A 25,838-nucleotide genomic window follows, 5' to 3' on the forward strand; every position below is an offset into this window, starting at 1 on the left:
AGCCTAGGTAAAGGCAGCAGTGTTGTGGTGACAGTAACGGCTGAGTGCATCAAGGCAGGCGTATGTATATACACACATGTGCGTGCATGTTGATAGCGATCAGAGCGTATTACATTGTCGGAGCCGTCTTCCAATACATCCCTTATGTCATCGGCGTTCCAGGTCTGTCTGCAAGTGAAAGGTCAGTAGTAAATCGTAGGTACGGAAGCTCACTCTACTTGAGTTATGAACGTACATTTGAGGATCGTGTGTGTGTGCGTGTGTGTGCGTGTGCGTGTGTGTGTGTGTGTGTGTTCAGGGGGTTCGAACGCACACACCCCACCCCAACCCCACCCCACACACACCCTTCAAAATTCCTGGATCCGCCCATGACGTAGGTACAGAAGCTCACTCTACTTGAGTCATTAACGTGGGTACAAAAGCTCACTCTACATGAGTTATTAACGTTGGTACAGAAGCTCACTCTACTTGAGTCATAAACGTAGGTACAGAAGCTCACTCTACTTGAGTAATTAACAATTTTGTCTGTGTTAGAGTGAAGTGCCTTCAAGGGCGGAACGTGAATGTACAATATTGTATTATGTTAAGGTGAAATGCTTACGTCTTTGTAGAAAAGAAACCTGGTGTACAAAGTAAAGTACACACCTGTTGCTATGGGATTGTTTTCCAAAAATACAATAACATAAATACTTTGAAAATTGTTTGGATTGTGACTTACAAGTCACGACAAAGGGATCGTGAAGTCCAAAGGTTAGGGGACATGCTCCTCAAGGACACGGATTGTCTGTCTTCCAGCTCCAAGACACAGTTGCGTTCGGGTAACCTAGTGGTTAAAGCGTTCGCTTGTCACGCCGAAGACCCGGGTTCGATTCCCCACATCGGTACAATGTGTTAAGCCGATTTCTGGTGTTCCCCTCCGTGATATTGCTGGAATATTACATAAGGCGGCGTAAAACCATACTCACTTATTCAGTCCAAGATATATTATTTCCCTCCACACGAACCAAGTCTTGATTTTCCCTCTGATGTTCCTCAGTCCTTTCCAAACATTTTCCCTGACTGACTTTTAAAGTCTAGTTCCAACGACATGTATACACATTTTCAAGGATTCTTCCGTGACTCACTGGTGGAACGTTCTGCATTCCTTATTATAATGTCTCAAAAGTGTTCTAGGTTAATGGATTTATGTCGGTTTGTTCCAACAGAACCTATACCGCTATTCAATATGATGCGTTTATCTGTCTAGCATTCAAATGCACGTACGATCGCTGAGGCGACTCGTTGCTCTTGATTAGGCTACACACAGGCTATTTATCCGCTCTGTGACCATGTTCAGACAGTCTTCATTTCCGCGTCTGTGTGGCACAACAAGAATTACCGACCTCACAATCGTTACCAATAATGTGGGTGACAAGTTTCTAATTTTGTTGAGTATATATCAGTAAATTGGTGCAACGACAATGTGTTACAAACTCCTGAACTGTTTGAAATCAATATAAACCTAAATGACCAGCATCCCAACAGTGTGTACACTGTAAGATACAGTGGAATTGTAGATATTGGTAGACATGACCGTTACACACATGCTTTAGAGTCCATCTGTTGCATTGACACATTGTCCATTCTGCTGTCGACATGAACTATACTATGGAACAGGTGTTCCGTGATTACCGTTATCGAGTGGTCAGAAAAACAGAAAAACAATCGACCAAGAACGAGGCGGAACAGTAGACACTGTATTAGTGAATGGTACATCACTTGCCTGTTAATGTGTTAGTAGATACACTGAAACGTCACTCACATTAATAATAAAGAAGCTGTATATCCATTAAAAACATTCCCCGTTGTTCATCACAGGAACTTCTAAATGTTACTCAAAGAAGTAAACTGTATCAGTAGTGTTTTGACGTAGTGTTTTGAAGTGAAAAGCGTAATTTTGGTGATGCGTCCGGGATGATCATGAATTACATCGAAGTTCGACAGAGGTTAAACATTGAAAAACACGAACACTGACCTGAAACTCGTAGCCCTAAGATGCATCAGAACAGGAGCTGTGCTATAAGCATATCAGCGTGTCGAAGTCCGTGAAAGCGGAACAGTCCATGTGATATTAGTGTGGACCTGTGGATGTTATTGAAAGTGGCGCAGTCCATGTGGTATTAGTATCGGGATGTTGTATGGTGAAAGTCGTGTGTTACATGTTGGACACTACAGAACTACAGTTTCGCAGATAGGACTGGACTTTTGTTAGCGGCGTGAGAAGCGGACTTGCATTTATCAGGTAGAAAAGTTCCATGACTATAACACACGGCTCCAGTGAGGACTAATGACACTATGGAAACTGTTGTTACCGAGTATTTTCTTCTGTCCCTGCTCAGTGGCCACAGTGTATAATCTAGCTGTCTCTGTACCTCATATGAAAATGTCCTTTGTTTATCTTGGCAGTCACTTGTTTATCTGCTTTGGGCTGGATCGGGTCGGTGGGGTAGCCTAGTGGTTAAAGCGTTCGCTCGTCACGCCGAAGACCCGGGTTCGAATCCCCACATTGGTACAATGTGTGAAGCCCATTTCTGGTGTCCCCCGCCGTGATATTGCTGGAATATTGCTAAAAGCGTTGTAAAACTAAACTCTCTCACTCACTTGGACTGGGTCACTTTTTGTCTGCCATAAAATTAATAGCTGCACAATGTCTGAATGCGGCGTAAATTAACAAACACTCGCATTTAGGACATATCCATGGTTCATACCACCGAGAGGGACGGGCATGCTTTTCTTTTGCAGTTTTAGATCTGGCGTTCCGCACCCTCCATACATGAGACGAGTTTATTTATTTTACACGCCACAGGCCCAAGTACAATATAATTGCATGAAATATGTACAGACACGAGGCATAGTCTCAGAACATATATATAACATATATTCATAATTGATAAGTGAAAAATATATACAGATATATTTACAGTAGTGAATAACGTAACATTAAAGATCTTTGGTAACATGATATGCGTTTTAATAAGTGGAATAGATATCTGTAACTCACTGTCCATGGAAAGGCCTGTGGTATCTGCCTGGGCTATTGAAATACTTTGAATTCAGACCTCCATAAAATGTGTACAAAACATACTGTGCTATTGCCGCTCAAACTAATCACATTTAGAGGTGTCAATGTTTTCAGGTAAAAATATTCACAAAACGTTTGAATAAACAATAATCTTCTAAAGGCGTTTTGAATCTCTTCTTGTACCATCATTGTTATGAATGGGGTTTCCTTGTCCATTCGTCTCTCCACAGTTTGTCACTGCGTTTATTTTGATGTCATATACATTGATATAAACTGCTATTCAGCAAAATCATCATTTTCATTATATCCCACGCGCAGCTCCAAGAAGGACATCTGTAGTGTTTTGGCAACATGTACATAATGATTGTGACTTGTAAGCCAATCAAAACAATGTTTTAAAGTATATGTGTTATTTTCCTTTTGGAAATTAATGCAAAAGCACCAGTTGTGTACTTTATTTTGGGCGTCAGTGTACCTTTCTACAACACTGTAAACATTTCTTATAGTGACACCATTCACCTGAACAATAAACATGAAACTCTTCACATCATACGATGACATATATTTGTTTTTAAAAAATAAACGTATAGTCCAACATTCACGTTCCGCCCATGAACGAACTTCACTCTAAGTAAAGTGAGCTTCTGTACCTAGGTTAATAACTCCAGTACAGTGAGCTTCTGTACCTACGTAAATAACTCAAGGAGAGTGAGCTTCTGTACCTACGTTAATAACTCCAGTAGAGTGAGCTTCAGTACCTACGTTAATAAATCAAGTAGAGTGAGCTTCTGTGCCTACGTTAATAACTCCAGTAGAGTGAGCTTCTGTGCCTACGTTAATAACTTCTGTGCCTACGTTAATAACTCCAGTAGAGTGAGCTTCTGTGCCTACGTTAATAACTCCAGTAGAGTGAGCTTCTATACCTACGTTAATAACTCCAGTAGAGTGAGCTTCAGTACCTACGTTAATAAATCAAGTAGAGTGAGCTTCGAGTACCTACGTTAATAAATCCAGTAGAGTGAGCTTCTGTGCCTACGCTAATTACTCCAGTAGAGTGAGCTTCAGTACCTACGTTAATAAATCAAGTTACCTACGTTAATAAATCAAGTAGAGTGAGCTTCTGTGCCTACGTTAATAACTCAAGTAGAGTGAGCTTCAGTACCTACGTTAATAAATCAAGTAGAGTGAGCTTCTGTGCCTACGTTAATAACTCAAGTAGAGTGAGCTTCTGTGCCTACGTTAATAACTCCAATAGAGTGAGCTTTTGTACCTACGTTAATAACTTCAGTGCCTACGTTAATAACTCCAGTAGAGTGAGCTTCTGTGCCTACGTTAATAACTCCAGTAGAGTGAGCTTCTGTACCTACGTTAATAACTCAAGTAGAGTGAGCTTCTATACCTACGTTAATAACTCCAGTAGAGTGAGCTTCTGTGCCTACGTTAATAACTTCTGTGCCTACGTTAATAACTCCAGTAGAGTGAGCTTCTGTGCCTACGTTAATAACTCGAATAGAGTGAGCTTCTGTACCTACGTTAATAACTTCAGTGCCTACGTTAATAACTCCAGTAGAGTGAGCTTCTGTGCCTACGTTAATAACTCCAGTAGAGTGAGCTTCTATACCTACGTTAATAACTCCAGTAGAGTGAGCTTCTATACCTACGTTAATAACTCCAGTAGAGTGAGCTTCTGTGCCTACGTTAATAACTTCTGTGCCTACGTTAATAACTCCAGTACAGTGAGCTTCTGTGCCTACGTTAATAACTCCAGTAGAGTGAGCTTTTGTGCCAACGTTAATAACTCCAGTAGAGTGAGCTTCAGTACCTACGTTAATAAATCAAGTAGAGTGAGCTTCGGTACCTACGTTAATAAATCAAGTAGAGTGAGCTTCTGTGCCTACGCTAATTACTCCAGTAGAGTGAGCTTCTGTACCTACGTTAATAAATCAAGTAGAGTGCGCTTCTGTGCCTACATTAATAACTCAAGTAGAGTGAGCTTCAGTACCTACGTTAATAAATCAAGTAGAGTGAGCTTCTGTACCTACGTTAATAAAATCAAGTAGAGTGAGCTTCTGTGCCTACGTTAATAACTCAAGTAGAGTGAGCTTCTGTGCCTACGTTAATAACTCCAGTAGAGTGAGCTTCTGTGCCTACGTTAATAACTTCTGTGCCTACGTTAATAACTCCAGTAGAGTGAGCTTCTGTGCCTACGTTAATAACTCCAGTAGAGTGAGCTTCTATACCTACGTTAATAACTCCAGTAGAGTGAGCTTCTATACCTACGTTAATAACTCCAGTAGAGTGAGCTTCTGTGCCTACGTTAATAACTCCAGTAGAGTGAGCTTCTGTACCTACGTTAATAACTCCAGTAGAGTAAGCTTCTATACCTACGTTAATAACTCCAGTAGAGTGAGCTTCTATACCTACGTTAATAACTCCAGTAGAGTGAGCTTCTATACCTACGTTAATAACTCAAGTAGAATGAGCTTCTGTACCTACGATTTACCGCTGACCTTTCACTTGCAGATACACCCACAGACCTGGAACGCCGATGACATAAAGGATGTATTGGAAGACGGCTCCGACAATGTATTACGCTCTGATCGCTATCAACATGCACGCACATGTGTGTATATATACACGCCTGCCTTGATGCACACAGCCGTTACTGTCGCCACAACACTGCTGCCTTTACCGAGGTTGTGATGTCATTACTTAAACGTTATCGCAGTCAATAGGCACTATCACGATCTGGATAGAAGTGTTCATTGCCCGGAAGGACTTGAGGTGGCTCGTGTCATATCAGTGGACAGGTTGTTCGTGGAAACCAATTGACAAGGTTTTCAATTCAGCGAGCAGTATAGTGAATCTGATAAATGAAGGAGTCAGATGATGTTTTAGATCCTATTTTTGTCTGGATTACATAAACAAATTACTAGCTCGACTGTCATGTGAAGACAGCTTCTTGGTTTCAAGTACAGTTATAAACATTTCTACCGAAGGAGAATCGTGGACAGCTCTGTACAGTATTTAAAGGTAAATATGACTTATGCAAATCATTTAAATCTGCTTTCCAAACATATTAAGCTAAATGTTATATAATAATATTTGAAGAAAAGCAAGATTCATTGTTCTCCGAAAACTTGAGACGGGTTCCTCGTGTATATTTTCGGATGAGTACTTGTTCATTCAAAATGTCAAATTGTGATCAGCCTCACTACAACCTCAGTAATATCAGATGCCAGTGTTTAGCGGTGGAGAGAACGGAGATCTGATTTTAATTAGAACTGTGAATAAATAACAATTGTTATACTTATCTCACTTCATGCACTAGTCTTTCGAATCCATGTGGGACGGTGGGGTAGCCTAGTGGATAAAACGTTTGCTCGTCACACTGAAGACTCGGGTTCGATTCCCCACATGAGTACCATGTGTGAAGCCCATTTCTGGTGTCCCCCGCCGTGATCTTGCTGGAATATTGCTAAAAGCGGCGTAAAACTAAACTCACTCACTCACTCGAATCCACGTACTTCACTTGGCAGGTCACAAAACCACACACGCACGCACACGCACACGCACACACGAACGCACGCAAGAACGCTCACCCGCACACCCACGTCCCTATTTGCAGTGAACCCTTGTTAAACCGGCTTTTCTACCGGTCTCATTGAATTCGTCTGCAGGAATGGTTAGAGCGTCCGCCCGGAGAGCGGAAGGTCGCGGGTTCGATCCCCGACCGCGGCATACCAAAAAGACGTTAAAATATGGTACTTGTTGGTCCCTGCCTGGCGCTCGGCATTAATGGGTACAACAAGGACTGGTCGGCTCGGAGTCTGTATAATGTGTCTGTGTGGGGTATTCATGCTTCACTGCGGCATGGTATCTCAGTGGGCTAGCACAATAAAACCAGCTTCAGTCTGGGCTAGTACAAGCAGCCGCACATACACATACACACGCATGCACGTCGTCATATGAGCGAAATATTCTCAAGTATGACGTTAAACCCAATTTCATCTCACCTCAATAGTCTTGTTGATTTCTTTTTAATCAAAGTTACAATATTCAAGGAGTCAGAAAAGCTTTACACTTGTAGGTGGACATTTAAAGAAATTCGAAATTTGACACATCAGGAACAAAACTGATTCTCTTTTTTGTCCGGTACCACATCCCACCCCCTGACGTCATCACTATTTGATGGTGAGTCATTAACACATGCATACTGGAATTCACACACACCACATGTTCTTACTACAATTGACTTACCTGTGCATGTTTGGGACTTTGATGCCCATATGTTCCTACAGGGATGTTTGTTGTGGTGTGTGTGTTCTTACTTTGTTTGGTGACTTTTGTTTGTTTTGTTTTACTTTGGGGGTGGAATATCCTTACAGAACACCTGACGTCATCACTATTTGATGGTGAGTCATAAACACATGCTCATAATGGAATCCCCTCTGATTTTGGCAGACGTTTGTTATGGAAAGGATGTTGACTTTGTGTGGCTTTGTTTGACCACATGTTCTTACTACAACTGTTCCTGGTGACTTTGTTTGGCTTTGTTTGACCACATGTTCTTACTACAACTGTTCCTGGTGACTTTGTTTGGCTTTGTTTGACCACATGTTCTCACAACTGTTTCTGGTGACTATACTGGCACCACGCTATGGGACTTTGTCCGGGGCAGTTTCGACACATTAAAGACACTATTCGTACTTTTGCTGTAGTTATTATACATTAACTATCATATGTATTTCTTTAACGTGAAGTGTGTACTTGAAAACAAAGCAGGACCGAGAAGAGTGTCAGTTTACATGTACAAATATGAAATCATATGTGAAATCAAATATTTTGCTTCACTAATAAAACATTGGCTTTGTCAGAATTTATTTAAGATCAAAGACCTTCTTTTTCTACCTCTGTTTACATACAGCGAATGTTTATCTCTTGTTTTGATAACAAACATACAAAAGGTATCTGCTCCCGATTGATAAATTGCTTTCCAAAAGTTATTAAATATCAATACATCAGTATATGCAGTCAACAACAGAATTACAACACACATAAACAAATGTCTTCCACACAGACAGACAGAAGTTTTATTCAATATTTCAGGCCATATGACCTATAGTACAGTTGTTTTATGACATTATACAGTAACGTGGACAAATATATATACATACATATATTAAAGTCAAATTTAAAATTTCTTTTTTAGTTTTTCGGAATATTGAATCAGATAATATTATGTTGATTTTTCTTGAGTTTAACAAGGTTTTCATTAGTTGTTCATCTTTGTACATAGTTGAGATCATAGGGTCATAGGGAGGCATCTGTTTCTAAGATATTGAACATTTTTACAAATGAAAAGTACATGAAACTCATCCTCGGCATAATAATAAAGTACAATAATGACATGAACTATTATTTTGATCATGTACATTTTTCAACATTAAAATTGTGTAATGATATTTGTAATTTACAAGTGTTCTTAAAGTTCCAACCTGTAGTTCAGGTGCATATCTTTCAGGAACAAGTAATGATTCTATATTTTATTAATGACACAGAAATCTTGAGGATGATGTTTGACAGTGCCAGTCTTCCAATCATACCCTAAGATGGGACGGCAGCGAAGTATTTGTTTGTTGCGTAGGTTATCGTACACGTAAATGGAATACATTGTAATACATCAAGCATCAACCAAGTATGCAAGCGTGACCACCCGATCCCGTTCCTCGTCTCTTTCGACAAACATGGGTTTGCTGAAGACCTGGATCTTCACGGGTCCAACAGACGAGTAAGTTGGTGGAGTAGGTCAGGTTCCTGTCTGCACTGAAATAGTATTTCTCAGGGATTTCACAATAACCCTTGAATCAATGGTACACTGGCCATTCAGAAATACACACCAGAAATCATATCCTGGGCAATAAAATCACAAGATCATTATGCACCTGGTTGTAAGATGACTGGCATATGCACCTTGCTGTCAGGCACGTCCACCATTATAAGTAAAACTCATTAATATTGCGAGTAACGGCTTCTATTCTCAAGACAGTCCATGATTCGACAAGGCATGCTCCTAATCAACATCTTCCTTCATCTTAAACATCTTCGCTGATTACCAGTCGTCTGTCCACTCACTCTAACACCTGCAGCCCATCTCCAGTTCGAGAGGCACTTTGACTACGATTTCGTAACACAGTCGTCCTGAAGAACGGTCTTGTCGCTCACCGTCATTTGTCCCTCAAAGTCGACCAGATCAAGTCTGTTATCAACGTTATTTGTCTTTTGATTATAGTCTGTTAATTACTATCTGTGAAACGTTGAGAGTTCGAGCTTATTCCAACTTCCAACATGCCAATTGCTTTGCTGGCGCAAGAGATGCCGCATTTAGAAAAATATATAAGTGTTTCAAACAATATCAGAAAAACTTTCAGTCTGGTTTCTATCTCTGAAAACTACAAGAACTCATTGACACGTTTCGCTGTAAATTTCGTAGTTAAGCCCAACCATGTTCACATGCGCATCATGAAAAACGCTTTCACGAAACTGGCGTGATTGCACGAAACTATAGCTAGTACCTCCTTGTGAATGGAATTATCATTTGCTAAAACCATATTCAGTCCCGCCACCTTTTGTAAAATAGGATACTAAGTGTGATACAAGTAACTAAATGCGATACATAATTAGAGAAAAAATCATGAATAGGTTCAATCTTTCAGGCGACAGAATATAATCATGTACAGCTGTAAACACAAGTATATTGACCGTCTGTTTTTATGCCAGTTTGGGAAAACGCATGCAATAAATAATTTACGGTATCTAAGGTGAGGAAACTAATGAAAATGGATGAAATGATAACGCAAGTGCCAATCATTCTACTTCCTGTATGGCCCACTAGGTTGTGTACCCCCCAGGGCTATGAGAATCTGATTGGAGTGCACAAGTGTCTGGGAAATGATTCTGACCAACCAGAGTCCGGCATGGTTATACACCACATACAGACGCATCTAGTATTATTTTCTTCAGCAATGTTTTTGTGTATCCATAATGGCATGCATGTAATTTCATGTATGAAAAATAATAATGTCTCATCAAATAAACAATATCACACATGTATGTATCACATGTATAACATGTGTATCACACATGTATGTAACATGTATAATGTGTATCACACATGTATGTAACATGTATAATGTGTATCACACATGTATGTAACATGTATAATGTGTATCACACATGTATGTAACATGTATAATGTGTATCACACATGTATGTAACATGTATAATGTGTATCACACATGTATGTAACATGTATAATGTGTATCACACATGTATGTAACATATATAATGTGTATCACACATGTATGTAACATATATAATGTGTATCACACATGTATGTAACATATATAAGCTGTACATAATGATGGGAACATGTACCTCTAATGCCGCAGAACGCACCCGGAGTGTAAATACAGTTCAGTTCAGTTATACAGCACATACAGAAGCATCTGATGTTATTTTCTTCTGGTCATGAAGGAGACGATGGAGGGCAATGGCCGTCTGGGCTTGCACATCTTTGTGACCGCGTCCTACCTGTTCATCGGGATGTTCATATTCCGTAGCCTTGAACTGGACAACGAGAAGGCAATGAGAGACCAGATGATTCAAGAGATCCAGGCATTTTTAGGTGAGAGGCAGAGGTAGTAATTTAATGATGATGATGATGATGATGATGATGATGATGATGATGATGATGACAAATGTTATAGGTCATCCCAAGATCCAAACTGGATTGGTTTGTCGGAACCATATCGGCGCTCTTGGGTTTTGTTAAAGTAGTGAACGTCTGAGATATGCCTGACTTCGGGTTTCCCTCCCATATTAAAGTGACACACCATGATATGACTGGAATACTTTTACTCACTCACTCATCCCTATAATAATACCATGTTGTAACGTGCTTGTGGTTTTACCGCAGCCAACTCCACGTGTGTGACGATGTCGGAGCTGATCTACCTGGTTGGAGTTGTGGAGGGCGACGTGCGGATGGCCAGGGCGGTTGTTGAGAACAGGTCCATATCAGACACATGGGATTACTCTGGTGCGATGTCATTTGCTATCACAGTCGTCACTACTATAGGTAAGTGCCTTTATCGTCACTACTACATGTAAGTGTTATATGTCGTCACTACTAGTGGTGAGTGATATATGTCATCACTACTACAGGTAAGTGTTATACGTCGTCACTACTACAGGTAAGTGTTATATGTCGTCACTACTACAGGTAAGTGTTATATGTCGTCACTACTAGTGGTGAGTGATATATGTCATCACTACTACAGGTAAGTGTTATACGTCGTCACTACTACAGGTAAGTGTTATATGTCGTCACTACTAGAGGTGAGTGATATATGTCATCACTACTACAGGTAAGTGTTATATGTCGTCAATACTACCTGTAAGTGTTATACGTCGTCACTACTACAGGTAAGTGTTATACGTCTTCACTAGTACAGGTAAGTGTTATATGTCGTCACTACTACCTGTAAGTGTTATACGTCGTCACTACTACAGGTAAGTGTTATACGTCTTCACTACTACAGGTAAGTGTTATACGTCGTCACTACTACAGGTAAGTGTTATACGTCGTCACTACTACAGGTAAGTGTTATACGTCTTCACTACTACAGGTAAGTGTTATACGTCGTCACTACTACCTGTAAGTGTTATACGTCGTCACTACTACAGGTAAGTGTTATACGTCGTCACTACTACAGGTAAGTGTTATATGTCGTCACTACCTGTAAACTACCTGTAAGTGTTATACGTCGTCACTACTTCAGGTAAGTGTTATACGTCGTCACTACTACAGGTAAGTGTTATATGTCGTCAATACTACCTGTAAGTGTTATACGTCGTCACTACTACAGGTAAGTGTTATACGTCGTCACTACTACATGTAAGTGTTATCCGTCTTCACTAGTACAGGTAATCACGTCACTATACGTCGTCACTACTACCTGTAAGTGTTATATGTCGTCACTACTACAGGTAAGTGTTATACGTTGTCACTACAACAGGTAAGTGTTATACGTTGTCACTACTACAGGTAAGTGTTATACGTCGTCACTACTACCTTTAAGTGTTATACGTCGTCACTACTACAGATAAGTGTTATACGTCGTCACTACTACAGGTAAGTGTTATATGTCGTCACTACTACAGGTAAGTGTTATATGTCGTCACTACTACAGGTAAGTGTTATACGTCGTCAACACTATAGGTAAGTGTTATACGTCGTCACTACTACAGGTCAGTGTTATACGTCGTCACTACTACCTGTAAGTGTTATACGTCGTCACTACTACAAGTAAGTGTTATACGTAGTAACTACTACCTGTAAGTGTTATATGTCGTCACTACTACAGGTAAGTGTTATACGTCGTCACCACTATAGGTAAGTGTTATATGTCGTCACTACTACAGGTAAGTGTTATACGTCGTCACTACTACAGGTAAGTGTTAAACGTCGTCACTACTACAGGTAAGTGTTATATGTCGTCACTATTACAGGTAAGTGTTATACGTCGTCATAAATACAGGTCAGTGTTATACGTCGTCATAAATACAGGTAAGTGTTATATGTCGTCACTACTACCTGTAAGTGTTATACGTCGTCACTACTACAGGTAAGTGTTATATGTCGTCAATACTACCTGTGTATAGTCGTCACTGTTATTATACGTCGTCACTAAGTGTTATATGTCGTCACTACTACAGGTAAGTGTTATACGTCGTCACTACTACAGGTAAGTGTTATACGTCGTCACTACTACAGGTATACGTTGTGTTATAAGTGTCGTCACTACTACAGGTAAGTGTTATATGTCGTCAATACTACATGTAAGTGTTATACGTCGTCACTACTACAGGTAAGTGTTATACGTCGTCACTACTACCTTTAAGTGTTATACGTCGTCACTACTACAGATAAGTGTTATACGTCATCACTACTACAGGTAAGTGTTATATGTCGTCAATACTACAGCTACTACAGTAAGTGTTATACGTCGTCACTCACTACTACATACCTGTAAGTGTTATGCGTCGTCACTACTACAGGTAAGTGTTATCGTCACGTCGTCACTACTACAGGTAAGTGTTATACGTCGTCGTCACTACTACACAGGTAAGTGTTATACGTCGTCACTACTACAGTAGTAAGTGTTATCACTACGTCGTCACTACTACAAGGTAAGTGTTATACGTCGTCACTACTACAGGTAAGTGTTATATGTCGTCACTACTACACGGGTAAGTGTTATAGGTAAGTGTTATACGTCGTCACTACTACAAGTGTTACAGTCGGTACGTCGTCACTACTGTACAGGTAAGTGTTATACGTCGTCACTACTACAGGTAAGTGTTATATGTCGTCACTACTACAGGTAAGTGTTATACGTCGTCACTACAGGTACGGGTAAGTGTTATACGTCGTCACTACTACGTGTACAGGTGTTATAATGTCGTCACTACTATACGTCAATACTAAAGTGTTATGCGTCGTCACTACTACCTGTCACTACGGGTGGGTAAGTGTTATGCGTCGTCACTACTACAGTAAGTGTTATACGTCGTCACTACTACCTGTAAAGTGTTATGTCGTCACTACTACAGTAAGTGTTACAGATGCGTCGTCACTACTACGGGTAAGTGTTATACGTCGTCACTACTACAGGTAAGTGTTATACGTCGTCACTACTACTACAGGTAAGTGTTATACGTCGTCACTACTACGGGTAAGTGTTATACGTCGTCACTACTACAGGTCGTTATGCGTCGTCATACTACCTGTAAAGTGTTATACGTCGTCACTACTACCTGGTAAGTGTTATGCGTCGTCACTACTTACTACAGTGTAAGTGTTCTTATCGTCACTACTACAGTCGTCACTACTACAGGTAAGTGTTATACGTCGTCACTACTACAGGTAAGTGTTATATGTCGTCACTACTACATGATCGTCACTACTAGTGTTATACGTCGTCACTACTACAGATAAGTGTTATACGTCATCACTACTACAGGTAAGTGTTATATGTCGTCAATACTTCATGTAAGTGTTATACGTCGTCACTACTACAGGTAAGTGTTATACGTCGTCACTACTACCTTTAAGTGTTATACGTCGTCACTACTACAGGTAAGTGTTATATGTCGTCACTACTACAGGTAAGTGTTATACGTCGTCACTGCTACAGGTAAGTGTTATACGTCGTCACTACTACAGGTAAGTGTTATATGTCGTCACAACTACAAGTAAACTGGTGGCCAAAAGAAACTACCACTTTCAAAATGAAATTGCAAATTGATGGCCGTCGTGCATCAATGTGGAATAGCATGTTGGTCTCAGGTATACAGGTTCTTTGACCACGATTTCGTAACACAGTTGTTCCGATGAGCAGGAGTAGCTCATGGATATTTTTCATGCAATACTGACCCATTAAGATCCGTGTTAGAATTGGTCTTCAGCAACCCTTGTTTGTCGTAAGAGGCGACTAACGGGATCGGGTGGTCAGGCTCACTGACTTTGTCGACACGTGTCATCGTTTCCATCCAAATCGTAACATTTCTATATCTGCCACGTGTTGTCTTAATCAACACTATAGCGCCAGGCCCCATACAACCCGATTTGTAGAGCACCCATCGTCAACTTGTCCCCCTGGGATCTCATGGGCGTTGTTCGATAGTGACCCCATCCATCAGCTAACCGACATTAACTGATCCAGCCCTACATGAAGAAAGGCGACGCCATCAGACAACTGACGTTAGCTTTTGCGAGTATTGCAACAGGGATTATCATGCACGCAATTGATGTGACGTCATCTGAGCGATTTCAGATTCTATGTCCACTGCCCCCGTTATATCGAAAGCTTGTTTTGCTGCTCCATCTCAGTTCGGGCAACTGTCAATATCGGTTTCTGTATGAATGTTTCTGTCTTCTTGAATGTTGATTTCTTTGAGGTTCTGATACACTCATTACATTTTAATTCATGCATGTATCGTTTGTGCTTTATAACCCAAATTGATTTAGAAGCATGGTAAAGGTTTTTGGCAGTCAGTTTCGATGTCGTGTCTCGTCACGACTGTACGAGAACGTTTTATGTCGTGGTGAGTACCTGTGTCGTAGGAGGTTGTCGTTGTCGCTGTCATAAGATGCGACTAACGGGATCGGGCGAGCAGGCTCGCTGACTTGGTTGACACATGTCATCGTATCCCAATTGCGTAGATTGATGCTCATGTTGTTAATCCCTGGATTGTCTGGTCCAGACACGATTATTTACAGACTGCCGCCATGTAGCTGGAATATTTCTGAGTGCGGCGTTAAACAACAACCAACCAACAAAACGAACAGGTATGCGCTATATGTCGTTGCTTATATACGGCAATGTTCTATACCGTCAGCACAAAAGTGTACAGTGGCTGTATAACTGAGTGACAATATACAATGACTATATTGCAGGTTATGGTCACCTCACCCCCGTTACGACGCCCGGTCGTGTGGTCACCGTTATCTACGCCTTGATCGGTATCCCCCTCACCCTCATCATGTTGAAGGACATCGGCGACAAGCTGAGCAACTGGATAACCCGCTTGTACCGGGTACAGTATTGTCAGAGGACCTGGATTAACAGGACCATCAACGTATCCATCGTTGTCTTCGTGGGCGTTAACGTCACCATACTTCTACCGTCAGCGTTATTTATTCACGTCGAGGGGTGGACGATGATGGACGCTGTCTACTACTGCTTCATCACACTCAGTACAATTGGCTTTGGGGATTTTCTGCCTTGGGGTGGTGAGTTCTTTATACACAACTGGTATGTTGTTTAACTTCTGGCGTATTGCTGGCCCAGTGGTTTACAGAATTGTGATAATGGGTTCGAATCCCGGTTAGCTCCAATTATGTTAGGAGGGTTTTCAGCACCTTCATCTCACTCGCTGGTGCTTGTTGTAAGAGGCGGCTAACGGGATCGGGTGGTCAGGTTCCCACACGTGGTTGATGCATGTCGATGCGCATGATGTCAGTCACTGGATTGTCTGATTCAGACTCGATTATTTACAGACCACCATGATGTAGCTTGAATATTGATGACCTTTGTGAACGATAGTTTTCGGTACTCAGTCACGAGATAATTATGTACCTTAGCCATGACAATATCCGCTTACCCAAGATTCGGGTACCAAATTATACGACCGTGCTCCTGATCTACCTGTGGCCAATACTTTGAGCAACGTGTTACATTCCATATAATGACCTAAGTTACTTTAGTCTTCTCAAATTAGTCTGTGGGCGGTGGGGTAGCCTTGTGGTTAAAGCGTCCGCTCGTCACGCCGAAAACCCGGGTTCGATTCCCCACATGAGTACAATGTGTGAAGTCCATTGGTGGTGTCCCCCGTCGTGATATTGCTGGGATATTGCTAAAAACGGCGTAAAACCACACTCACTCACTCAAATTTGTCTGACAGTACATGATGTACCTGCAATACGGAAAAAAGTGAGCTTCAGTCATGTCGATGAATTACCAGTAGCCGTGATAATACATGACGGCCCCACCTATGAGGGCAGCTGTAATTAACGCTACATTAACACACAGCCGGCAAAGCGAAGTACGTGAAATTCAATATACGTTATGCTCCTAAATGTTCAGTGTAATTACATTTTATTGTCCCTATTTACCCGACGTGTAATGGTATAGTATAGAAACGGTTAATATGAATAGAAACAGTTTTTCAATAACAAACTGAAGTCCAATGTTATACATAAGAAAAAAGAGATAGCATTTTTTTTAAACCATTAAAAAATATTCTATGCTGCGCTCCCTTGCAACAGACTTTGTTTTTGTTATTTTTGTTTACAAAACGAAACAGTTATTTCCGTCATTGGTGAGAATCGGTATGCCCTGTATACAACATTATAAGTTGTTCACTGGTCACGAGGGGGGCATGGGTTGATGTACCCTCGATGTTTGTTTATGTTCCCTCGCCCTTCGGGCTCAGGGAACATAAACAAACATTGAGGGTACATCAACCCATGGGCCCCGAAGGTCCAGTGAACAACATTTTATCTTACCGAACACCTTAATGTTGATTTGGAACTGTTTGAAGCACGGGTACAAATCTTTTTGTAGCCATCGCTAGATTTTGCTGACAAGAAAAACAGATTTAGAGTTATCTCCCTTCCATCGATTTGCATTCGCAAAATATCGGTCATTTCCGTACATCATACGTGATTCAATGTTATTCGAGATAAAGAATTACTACCACGAAGTACAGAATGAGTTGCCATTGACAGCGGGGTACATTGAAATGTTACTTGCTTGTAAGCGAGGTACATTGAAAATGATATAGAAGAGCGCTCAGCCAATCAGAAAGCGACATTTATGTTTGAGGTAAGATAAAGGTATTTGCGGTCAACTTGAGAAATATGCAAGACTTCTACATATTGTTTCTGCAAAGTTTCGGTGGTTTACGAAGGTATTGTTCAAAGTGAGATCGAAGCAATAAGGTAGCATAGTGGTTAAAGCGTTCGCTCCTTACGCCGAAGACCCGGGTTAGATTCCCTACATGCGAACAATGTGTGAAGCCAATTTCTGGTGGTGTCCTCCGCCGTGATATTGCTGGGATATTGCTAAAAGCGGCGTAAAAATGAACTCACTCACTTGTGAGATTATTGCCATCGGATATTCGCAATTGTAGAATATACACACAAAGCAAGGGAGCTGTACTTTTCTCAAGCTGTGTACATCCAACTACGACAAATCACCTTCGTTAGAGAAAGTGAGTGAGTTTGGTTTTACGCCGCTTTTAGCAATAGTCCAGCAATATCACGGCGAGGGACACCACAAATGGGCTTCACACATTGTACCCACGCGGGGAATCGAACCCGGGTCTTCGGCGTGACGAGCGAACGCCTTAGCCACTAGGCTACCCCACCGCCCCTCGTTAGGGGAAGCCAGTTTCTGTTAATTTAAGCTTTTGATGTGTTTGTTGTATTCTCCCAATTCGATTCATTACTTTCAGTAAGCGAGCGAGTTGAAATACCAAGTGCTTCACGGGACGGAAATCACCTAATGCACGTTTAATCAGGGTTGATCAGTAGAAACACATGATCCATCAGCTGATATCAATCACATCTAGCAGTACGAGGATAGTCTAGAGCTATGGACATACCATAGTAACGGCACGATTAGTGTTAACCACAGACGTCTGTAAACACGTTGTTTGATCCGAGATAGTGTGAGTGACGTTAATGCATGCTGTCTAATATAATTACACCCGGTCAAGTTACTACTTATAACAGTTGAAACAGGAGGAAAATGTTGTCTGATTAATTGTTAAATTTCTTTCAAATTGAACTTTAGGTTAGTTATAAATATAATTAACTCTGTAAGTAAACCACCAAACAAAGTGTTTTTCAGAGTGTTCTTGTGACACCGCAGCCGTGTATATTCAAACCATATGATGACCTCTGTAAACAACCTAGAATCCAGCCAGAATCATACAAGCTAGTGGTTGATAATATGGGCAAAGTAACGTACAAGCGATGACACGTGACCAGCCTTCTCATAGCCAATTACGTCATTATAGATACCAGATATAGTATCCAAAAAAAAAGAAACGCATATGTCAGAAATCTGTTGCGAAAATGTTGTATTTTCAAACATGTATAACTCGTCCACAAATAGACTTTAGTACATGAATTTTTACATCAGTTTAGAAGAAGGATATGTCTATACAACCAAGTGGATTATTTTAGATAACGGAGACGCTGAGCGCTATGGTGACGACGTAGCACGGTCCCGACGTCGGGCCTTTTGGCTCTCAGTGCAATCTGTCTCAACCTGTTCCGTACCGTTTGACCGGATATCCTGCGAAGTCCAGGCACCCTGGCTCCTGTGCTCTCACCCGTGGCAGTACGAACACGCAAATGTAGTACCCGGATGTACCGATCTTGGGCTGCAGTGGTGACTCTAGGTCTACCTGTACTGGGACGGTCATTTGTTATACCTGTTTGGTTGTAACGAGCTGCAAGCCGTGATATCGTACTCAGACTAACATTCAGACGCCTGGCAACAGAAGATTGTTAATCTCCAGCGTGCATTCTTTCAATGGCGATGTTCCGTGTCGCAGCTTCAAGACGTGGCGTAGTGATTTGACCCTTGAAACTACTTCAAAACGAATGCCGATTTCCGAAAGTAATCTGGATTTTTATAGGCAGACAGTGCACGCTCTTTGCTGCACAATTTAAACAATTTCTATTGCGTGTGGCGATGTCTTTTTAATCCTTGTAAGAAATCTCATCAAAATCAACATTTTCAGGTAAAGTCGATTTTCTACTTGTGCAATTGTGTAAAATTATGTTATCAACACATTTGTTACATATTTTGACGATTGTATGAACACAATAGGTAATTAATAGATTTTAAAAATTCAAAACGTCTATGCGTTTCTTTTTCGGGATAGTATATACTAAAGTCATACTCGGCTTCGTCGATAAATACAGTATAATTTCACTTTGTTCATGTCAGACTGATGTTTCGATAATGGCAACAGTAAAACACATTTATAAAGAGTATTATTAAGTCTTGTCCAGATTCAGTTATTTACAGAACGCTGTAACATATAGTTGTAATAATTAAATTGCGGAGTTAACCCCCTTGACGCCGAGTTTTTTTCAGGCGCACATTTTCATACGGTTTGAAAAGTGAACGTTGTGCGAGAATTGCGCTCGCGTGGCCCTGGATCTGCGTACGGCTATAAAATTACGCAGAAATGTAGAATATTAAATTTCCTATCCGTTGGTATAAATATAAGTGCAACTACCTTGGCGGTTTTGAGAAATAGACACTGCTAAATGTTGTCCAAAGTTTGTTATGCGTTAAAAAACAGTAAATTTATCCGCATTTTTCGCGCACTGATAAAAGCACTGTGCTACGAATTTTTTAATGTGGCATCTTTACGGAAAGTGTGAGAGAAGAAAATACAGCCTGATATCTGAACGACATAAGTGTATATGAATTGGGTTAATGTGCTTTAGTCCAGGAGGAGGCAGCTGAAAAATTTCAAATCGTAGCCTCCCCAGTACTGATTTGGTTTGAGACTATTTTCAGTTAGTATGATGTCTTGGGCTCATGAAAAGGCCTGTAATACTCTCAGATTGTGGTATTAGTTTTTTTTTACAGGCCATTATATGTGGTGGGGGTCTCCGAGCATTTTCGTCACATTTGGTTTGCTGTCCGACAACACCTGAACGTTTATCATTAATAGTTTTTTTACTATCAATCTGACCCCTTTCATTATGACTTCTGTGTACTGCTAAAGGATGTAGAAATTATTTGACATAATTTTGTTTTGAAAAAAAAATCAAAATGGCCGCCATTTTGGCCGCCATTTTGTTTTGTCGTGTTTGCCTTCTCGGTACTTAAATTTACATAAAATGAACACCGAATGTTTCCATTTACATCCAAAGTTGATACTTTTGATGTTTTTGACACTTGTTTCTCCTAGAGTGATGACTTGGGCACAAAACAAGTTATTTTGTATGATAATATCGTGTTAATTGAATGTTTTACAGCTTATTCTTTGAGACAGGGGTATTTTAGCGATTCTCCGACTTTTCATGGAAATGTGTGATGGTGATTTATTTAATGGTAGTTAACATTATTTTTGTTACTAAAACAAGTTGTTTTTGTTTTCTCTTTACTTCTAGAGTGACAGCATATTATTAGGAATTTTTATATATTACCTTAATTCAAAATGGCCGCCTAAATGGCCGCCATTGTAGTTTAACTTCATATACTTAGTGGAGGACTAAATTTGTACTGATATGAAATCCAAACAACTCATTTGGTGTCTAATGTTTAATACAGTTTAGGAATAGAGCTAAATTTCAATGATATTGTCAATCAAAGCTTCACACTCCTAAAATATTTGATGAAATAACATTATCCAGAAGTGTTTGAAAACTATGCTTCATGACCGATAACTACGTTTAAGCTTTGGTTGTATGTATTCAAATTGTTCTATCAGATAACTCTTAATCACATTTGATGCATCCATAAGCTTGCAATTAACCCTCCTTTTCACTTTCTTTCATTTCATATGTTACTTCATGTCAGAATCGGACCTGTAAAGATCCGGGTTAGAATTGATCTTCAATAACCCATGCTTGTCGTTGGAGGTGACTAACGGGATCGGGTGGTCAGGCTCGCTGACTGGGTTGACACATGTCATCGTATCCCAATTGCGCAGATTGATGTTCATGCTGTTGATCCCTGGATTGTCTGGTCCAGACACGATTATTCACAGACTGCCGCCATATAGCTGGACTATTGCTTAGTGCGGTGTGAAACTAAACTCACTCATGTCAGAATCGGAGTCATCTACTGGCAACAAGTCGAAGATGTTCGGGCAACAATCATCTGCCATACAAATGAACATGCCTCTGTACACACTATATCATTCTTTCTGCTGGCATGCTGACCTTTTGCATTTACACGATGTCAGTTCAACCAATCCACGGGGAGCAGGATCTCAACACATAGAATAGGGATAAGCTGACCATCACAAATGCTCCAACCATGGTCAACTGGTGAAGGAATGTTCATGATTGGTTGCAGAGACTGTTTCCAAACATGGACTTGGTAGTTTACTCGTTCAGTGTGATGTTTTAGATTGTTGGATGTTGGTAGGAGGTTTCCATTGAGTATCTTGTGTCATCTACAGACATATAATCACTGGATTTTTTTGGTACATGTATAGAACTCACAATCTGGCCACAAGATGTAATGAGTGTTTCTTGAACATCCAACTTGTCATCCATTTGTTGTGTGAAGCTTCTCACCCCTGGGCTTTACAGCCTTTTTGGGAATCAATGTAGAATAGGTTTTCAGGTTCAGTCGATGTAAAGGTGACCACAAGTTTGTCCTGGAAGAGTTCAATCGACTACTTATGAAGTTATCCCTTTGCTCTGCCCCAATCTGTTTAACATGCAAGAGGCTGTGAATCATATCCTTTGGGACAACAACTTCACTTTCAATGTTCACAGACATAATTTATTTGGAAGATTGAATGGATTTGTCATCAGCCTTGATGTGAACATGGACATTTCTAGTGTTCATTTTACAATGGCTCATTCAGATGGAAAATTAAGAAAGAACATCAAAAGCGGTTTGTTAATTGAACATGAAAAGGAAGTTTTTGGTCCTTCGCTGCTTATACTAGCAGAAGCGAGAATGTTGCCAGTTCATATAGTTGATGGAATGGCAAAATTGCAAATGTTCAGAAAGGGAACTGCTTCCAGATTTGGAGACTTGGCTGATATGCATTGGGACAACTTCACTTCAATTCTGAATCGAACAGACTACATTAGAGTTGATGTTGTTTGGGACAGGTATGCATAGACGAGAGTCAATCAAAGTAGGGGAGCAAATCAAAAGAGGATCGCCAACGGCGGTAGAAGTCAAGATTGTTGGCAAAAACAAACCAATGCCAAGACAATGGGACAAACACATCAGCAGTCAACAAGTCTAGTCTTGTAGTATTTATGAACGAACGATGGTGTTCTGTTGATCCAGCCATGCTACCTGTGGGTAAAGCCCGAGTCACACCAAGGTAGTTCTTAGGATGTCCTGACTCGTCCAAACAATAATTGTAAAGTGAGCTCGAACGGGATAGAACGTGTAACTTTTGTATAAATTACAATGCTAGTTTGATCATAAACAGTTCTCAGTACGTCTGTCTCCTCTTTACCCCATTCCCAGACAGTTGGTGTTACGTTTAGAGTGGGTAAAATTGCCCGTTCACCTCGTGTGGACAACGTTTTCAAGCAGTCCAGTCCCGTCCTTAGTCACTTTATATCCCTTCTGAACTAGACCTATCTCGTTCTTAACAAGCACAACCCCGTTCTAACTCATTCTTAACTAAACCAACTCATTTTCAGGCACTTCTTCCCATTCTCACTACTTTCTCCTCCGTTTCTAGTGCGTGCAGTCGTAATAGCAATCACTTCCTGGTTCGATTTGTATAAATACCCTGCCCATTCTTATTCCGTTCTCAGTTTCAAGGTGGAAACATTGACATCACCATGCCTCCAAGGAAGAAGAAGGGTGGAAAACTAATTTTAAAGAGGTCAATGTGTTCAAGAAGTTCATCAAACATGGGTGGGGTGATTCTCAAGACATTGTAGAAGGACTCATGATCATCAAGGCGGAGCTCGTCCATCAGTTGATGATAATGTCCCACAACTATTCACCTCTCAGGTTTAAGCCAGTTCCTCACCCAACAAGTTCTTGTGTTTTCCTTCTTTCTTGCTCTACCAACTCCTTGTACTCTTGCTCTGCTTCCGATAAAAATGGGGCGGTGGGGTAGCCTAGTGGTTAAAGCGTTGGCTCGTCACGCCGAAGGCGCGGGTTCGATTCCCCACATGGGCACAATGTGTGAAGCCCATTTCTGGTGTCCCCCCGCCGTGAAATTGCTGGAATATTGCTAAAAGCGGCGTAAAACTAAACTCAGTCAGTCCGATAAAAAATTGCAGGAAACCAGCATTCAATATTTTGACAACTGCAAACTTGTTCATAGAAACTCAATCCCAAATGACGACCATGTTAAAAACGCATGTATATATACCCTACCTTGTCATATCGTAATGCACACAGAGTTGACAAAGTAAGAACTGCATGAGAACTACATAAACATACTTACGAGTAGAACGTGATGAGAACCCATTGCAAACTGTTAAAACCTTCTACTACAAGCTTCTTCAGAACAATTCATTTTCTTTTGAACATAATTGATTGGAATAGCGACTAACTAGAGTTCAGTAGAGTTCTGCAAATGGGATGGACCAGTTGGAAACTGTGTACAAACGTATTGCAATTGATGCCGGACTGCACTACGTCCGCACACGTACCCAGTAAGATTGAAGCGCCGCGATTCCGTTCGTAGTATGGCAATTCCGTTCTTAGTATGGCAATCTCATTTTAAGTACGTTATTACTCCGTCCAATTTTAGAACGTGTAGAACGTTCGACATGGGGAATTAACTTACAGAAGTCCTCTGAAAATCACCAACAAACATTGACACAATTGGGTGACAATCTAGATCTTCAAGAAACACTCATTACATCTTGTGGCAAGTTTGTAAGTTCTATGTATGTACCAAATAATCCAGTGATGTTTGTAGATGACACAAGATATTGCATGAAAACCTCCCACCAACATCCAACAGTCAAAAACATCACATTGAACGAGTAAACTACCAAGTCCATGTTTGGAAACAGTCTCTGCAACCAATCATGAACATTCCTTCACCAGTTGACCATGGTTGGAGCATTTGTGATGGTCAGCTTATCCCTATTCTATGTGTTGAGATCCTGCTCCCCGTGGATTGGTTGAACTGACATCGTGTAAATGCAAAAGGTCAGCATGCCAGCAGAAAGAATGATATAGTGTGTACAGAGGCATGTTCATTTGTATGGCAGATGATTGTTGCCCGAACATCTTCGACTTGTTGCCAGTAGATGACTCCGATTCTGACATGAGTGAGTTTAGTTTCACACCGCACTAAGCAATAGTCCAGCTATATGGCGGCAGTCTGTGAATAATCGTGTCTGGACCAGACAATCCAGGGATCAACAGCATGAACATCAATCTGCGCAATTGGGATACGATGACATGTGTCAACCCAGTCAGCGAGCCTGACCACCCGATCCCGTTAGTCACCTCCAACGACAAGCATGGGTTATTGAAGATCAATTCTAACCCGGATCTTTACAGGTCCGATTCTGACATGAAGTAACATATGAAATGAAAGAAAGTGAAAAGGAGGGTTAATTGCAAGCTTATGGATGCATCAAATGTGATTAAGAGTTATCTGATAGAACAATTTGAATACATACAACCAAAGCTTAAACGTAGTTATCGGTCATGAAGCATAGTTTTCAAACACTTCTGGATAATGTTATTTCATCAAATATTTTAGGAGTGTGAAGCTTTGATTGACAATATCATTGAAATTTAGCTCTATTCCTAAACTGTATTAAACATTAGACACCAAATGAGTTGTTTGGATTTCATATCAGTACAAATTTAGTCCTCCACTAAGTATATGAAGTTAAACTACAATGGCGGCCATTTAGGCGGCCATTTTGAATTCTGGGTAATATATAAAAATTCCTAATAATATGCTGTCACTCTAGAAGTAAAGAGAAAACAAAAACAACTTGTTTTAGTAACAAAATAATGTTAACTACCATTAAATAAATCACCATCACACATTTCCATGAAAAGTCGGAGAATCGCTAAAATACCCCTGTCTCAAAGAATAAGCTGTAAAACATTCAATTAACACGATATTATCATACAAAATAACTTGTTTTGTGCCCAAGTCATCACTCTAGGAGAAACAAGTGTCAAAAAACATCAAAAGTATCAACTTTGGATGTAAATGGAAACATTCGGTGTTCATTTTTATGTAAATTTAAGTACCGAGAAGGCAAAACACGACAAAACAAAATGGCGGCCAAAATGGCGGCCATTTTGATTTTTTTTTCAAAACAAAATTATGTCAAATAATTTCTACATCCTTTAGCAGTACACAGAAGTCAAAATGAAAGGGGTCAGATTGATAGTAAAAAAAACTATTAATGATTAACTTTTATGTGTTGTCGGACAGCAAACCAAATGTGACGAAAATGCTCGGAGACCCCCACCAC

At 40.5% G+C, this 25,838-nt stretch overlaps 1 protein-coding gene across 2 annotated transcripts in view; it reads left to right on the plus strand.

Annotated features, from left to right (window-relative positions):
- The first annotated feature begins 71 nt into the window (after window positions 1–71).
- The window catches only part of LOC124261558 (potassium channel subfamily K member 16-like), a 31,876-nt gene continuing 6,109 nt past the window's right edge, over window positions 72–25,838 (plus strand). Inside the window, exons 1-5 of one of the 2 annotated variants that reach the window (XM_046695876.1) lie at window positions 72–181; window positions 5,585–6,094; window positions 10,598–10,748; window positions 11,040–11,201; window positions 15,585–15,920. In XM_046695876.1, the coding sequence (XP_046551832.1) occupies window positions 10,604–10,748; window positions 11,040–11,201; window positions 15,585–15,920 (643 nt within the window). In that variant the 5' untranslated portion in view covers window positions 72–181; window positions 5,585–6,094; window positions 10,598–10,603. Of the gene's footprint in view, window positions 182–2,157; window positions 2,282–5,584; window positions 6,095–10,597; window positions 10,749–11,039; window positions 11,202–15,584; window positions 15,921–25,838 lie in introns of those variants that run through there. The other variant, XM_046695875.1, reaches the window with a different exon arrangement.

This window comes from Haliotis rubra, unplaced genomic scaffold (assembly GCF_003918875.1).
Source record: "Haliotis rubra isolate DU_JTF1 unplaced genomic scaffold, ASM391887v1 Scf80, whole genome shotgun sequence".
Taxonomy (NCBI): Eukaryota; Metazoa; Mollusca; class Gastropoda; order Lepetellida; family Haliotidae; genus Haliotis; species Haliotis rubra.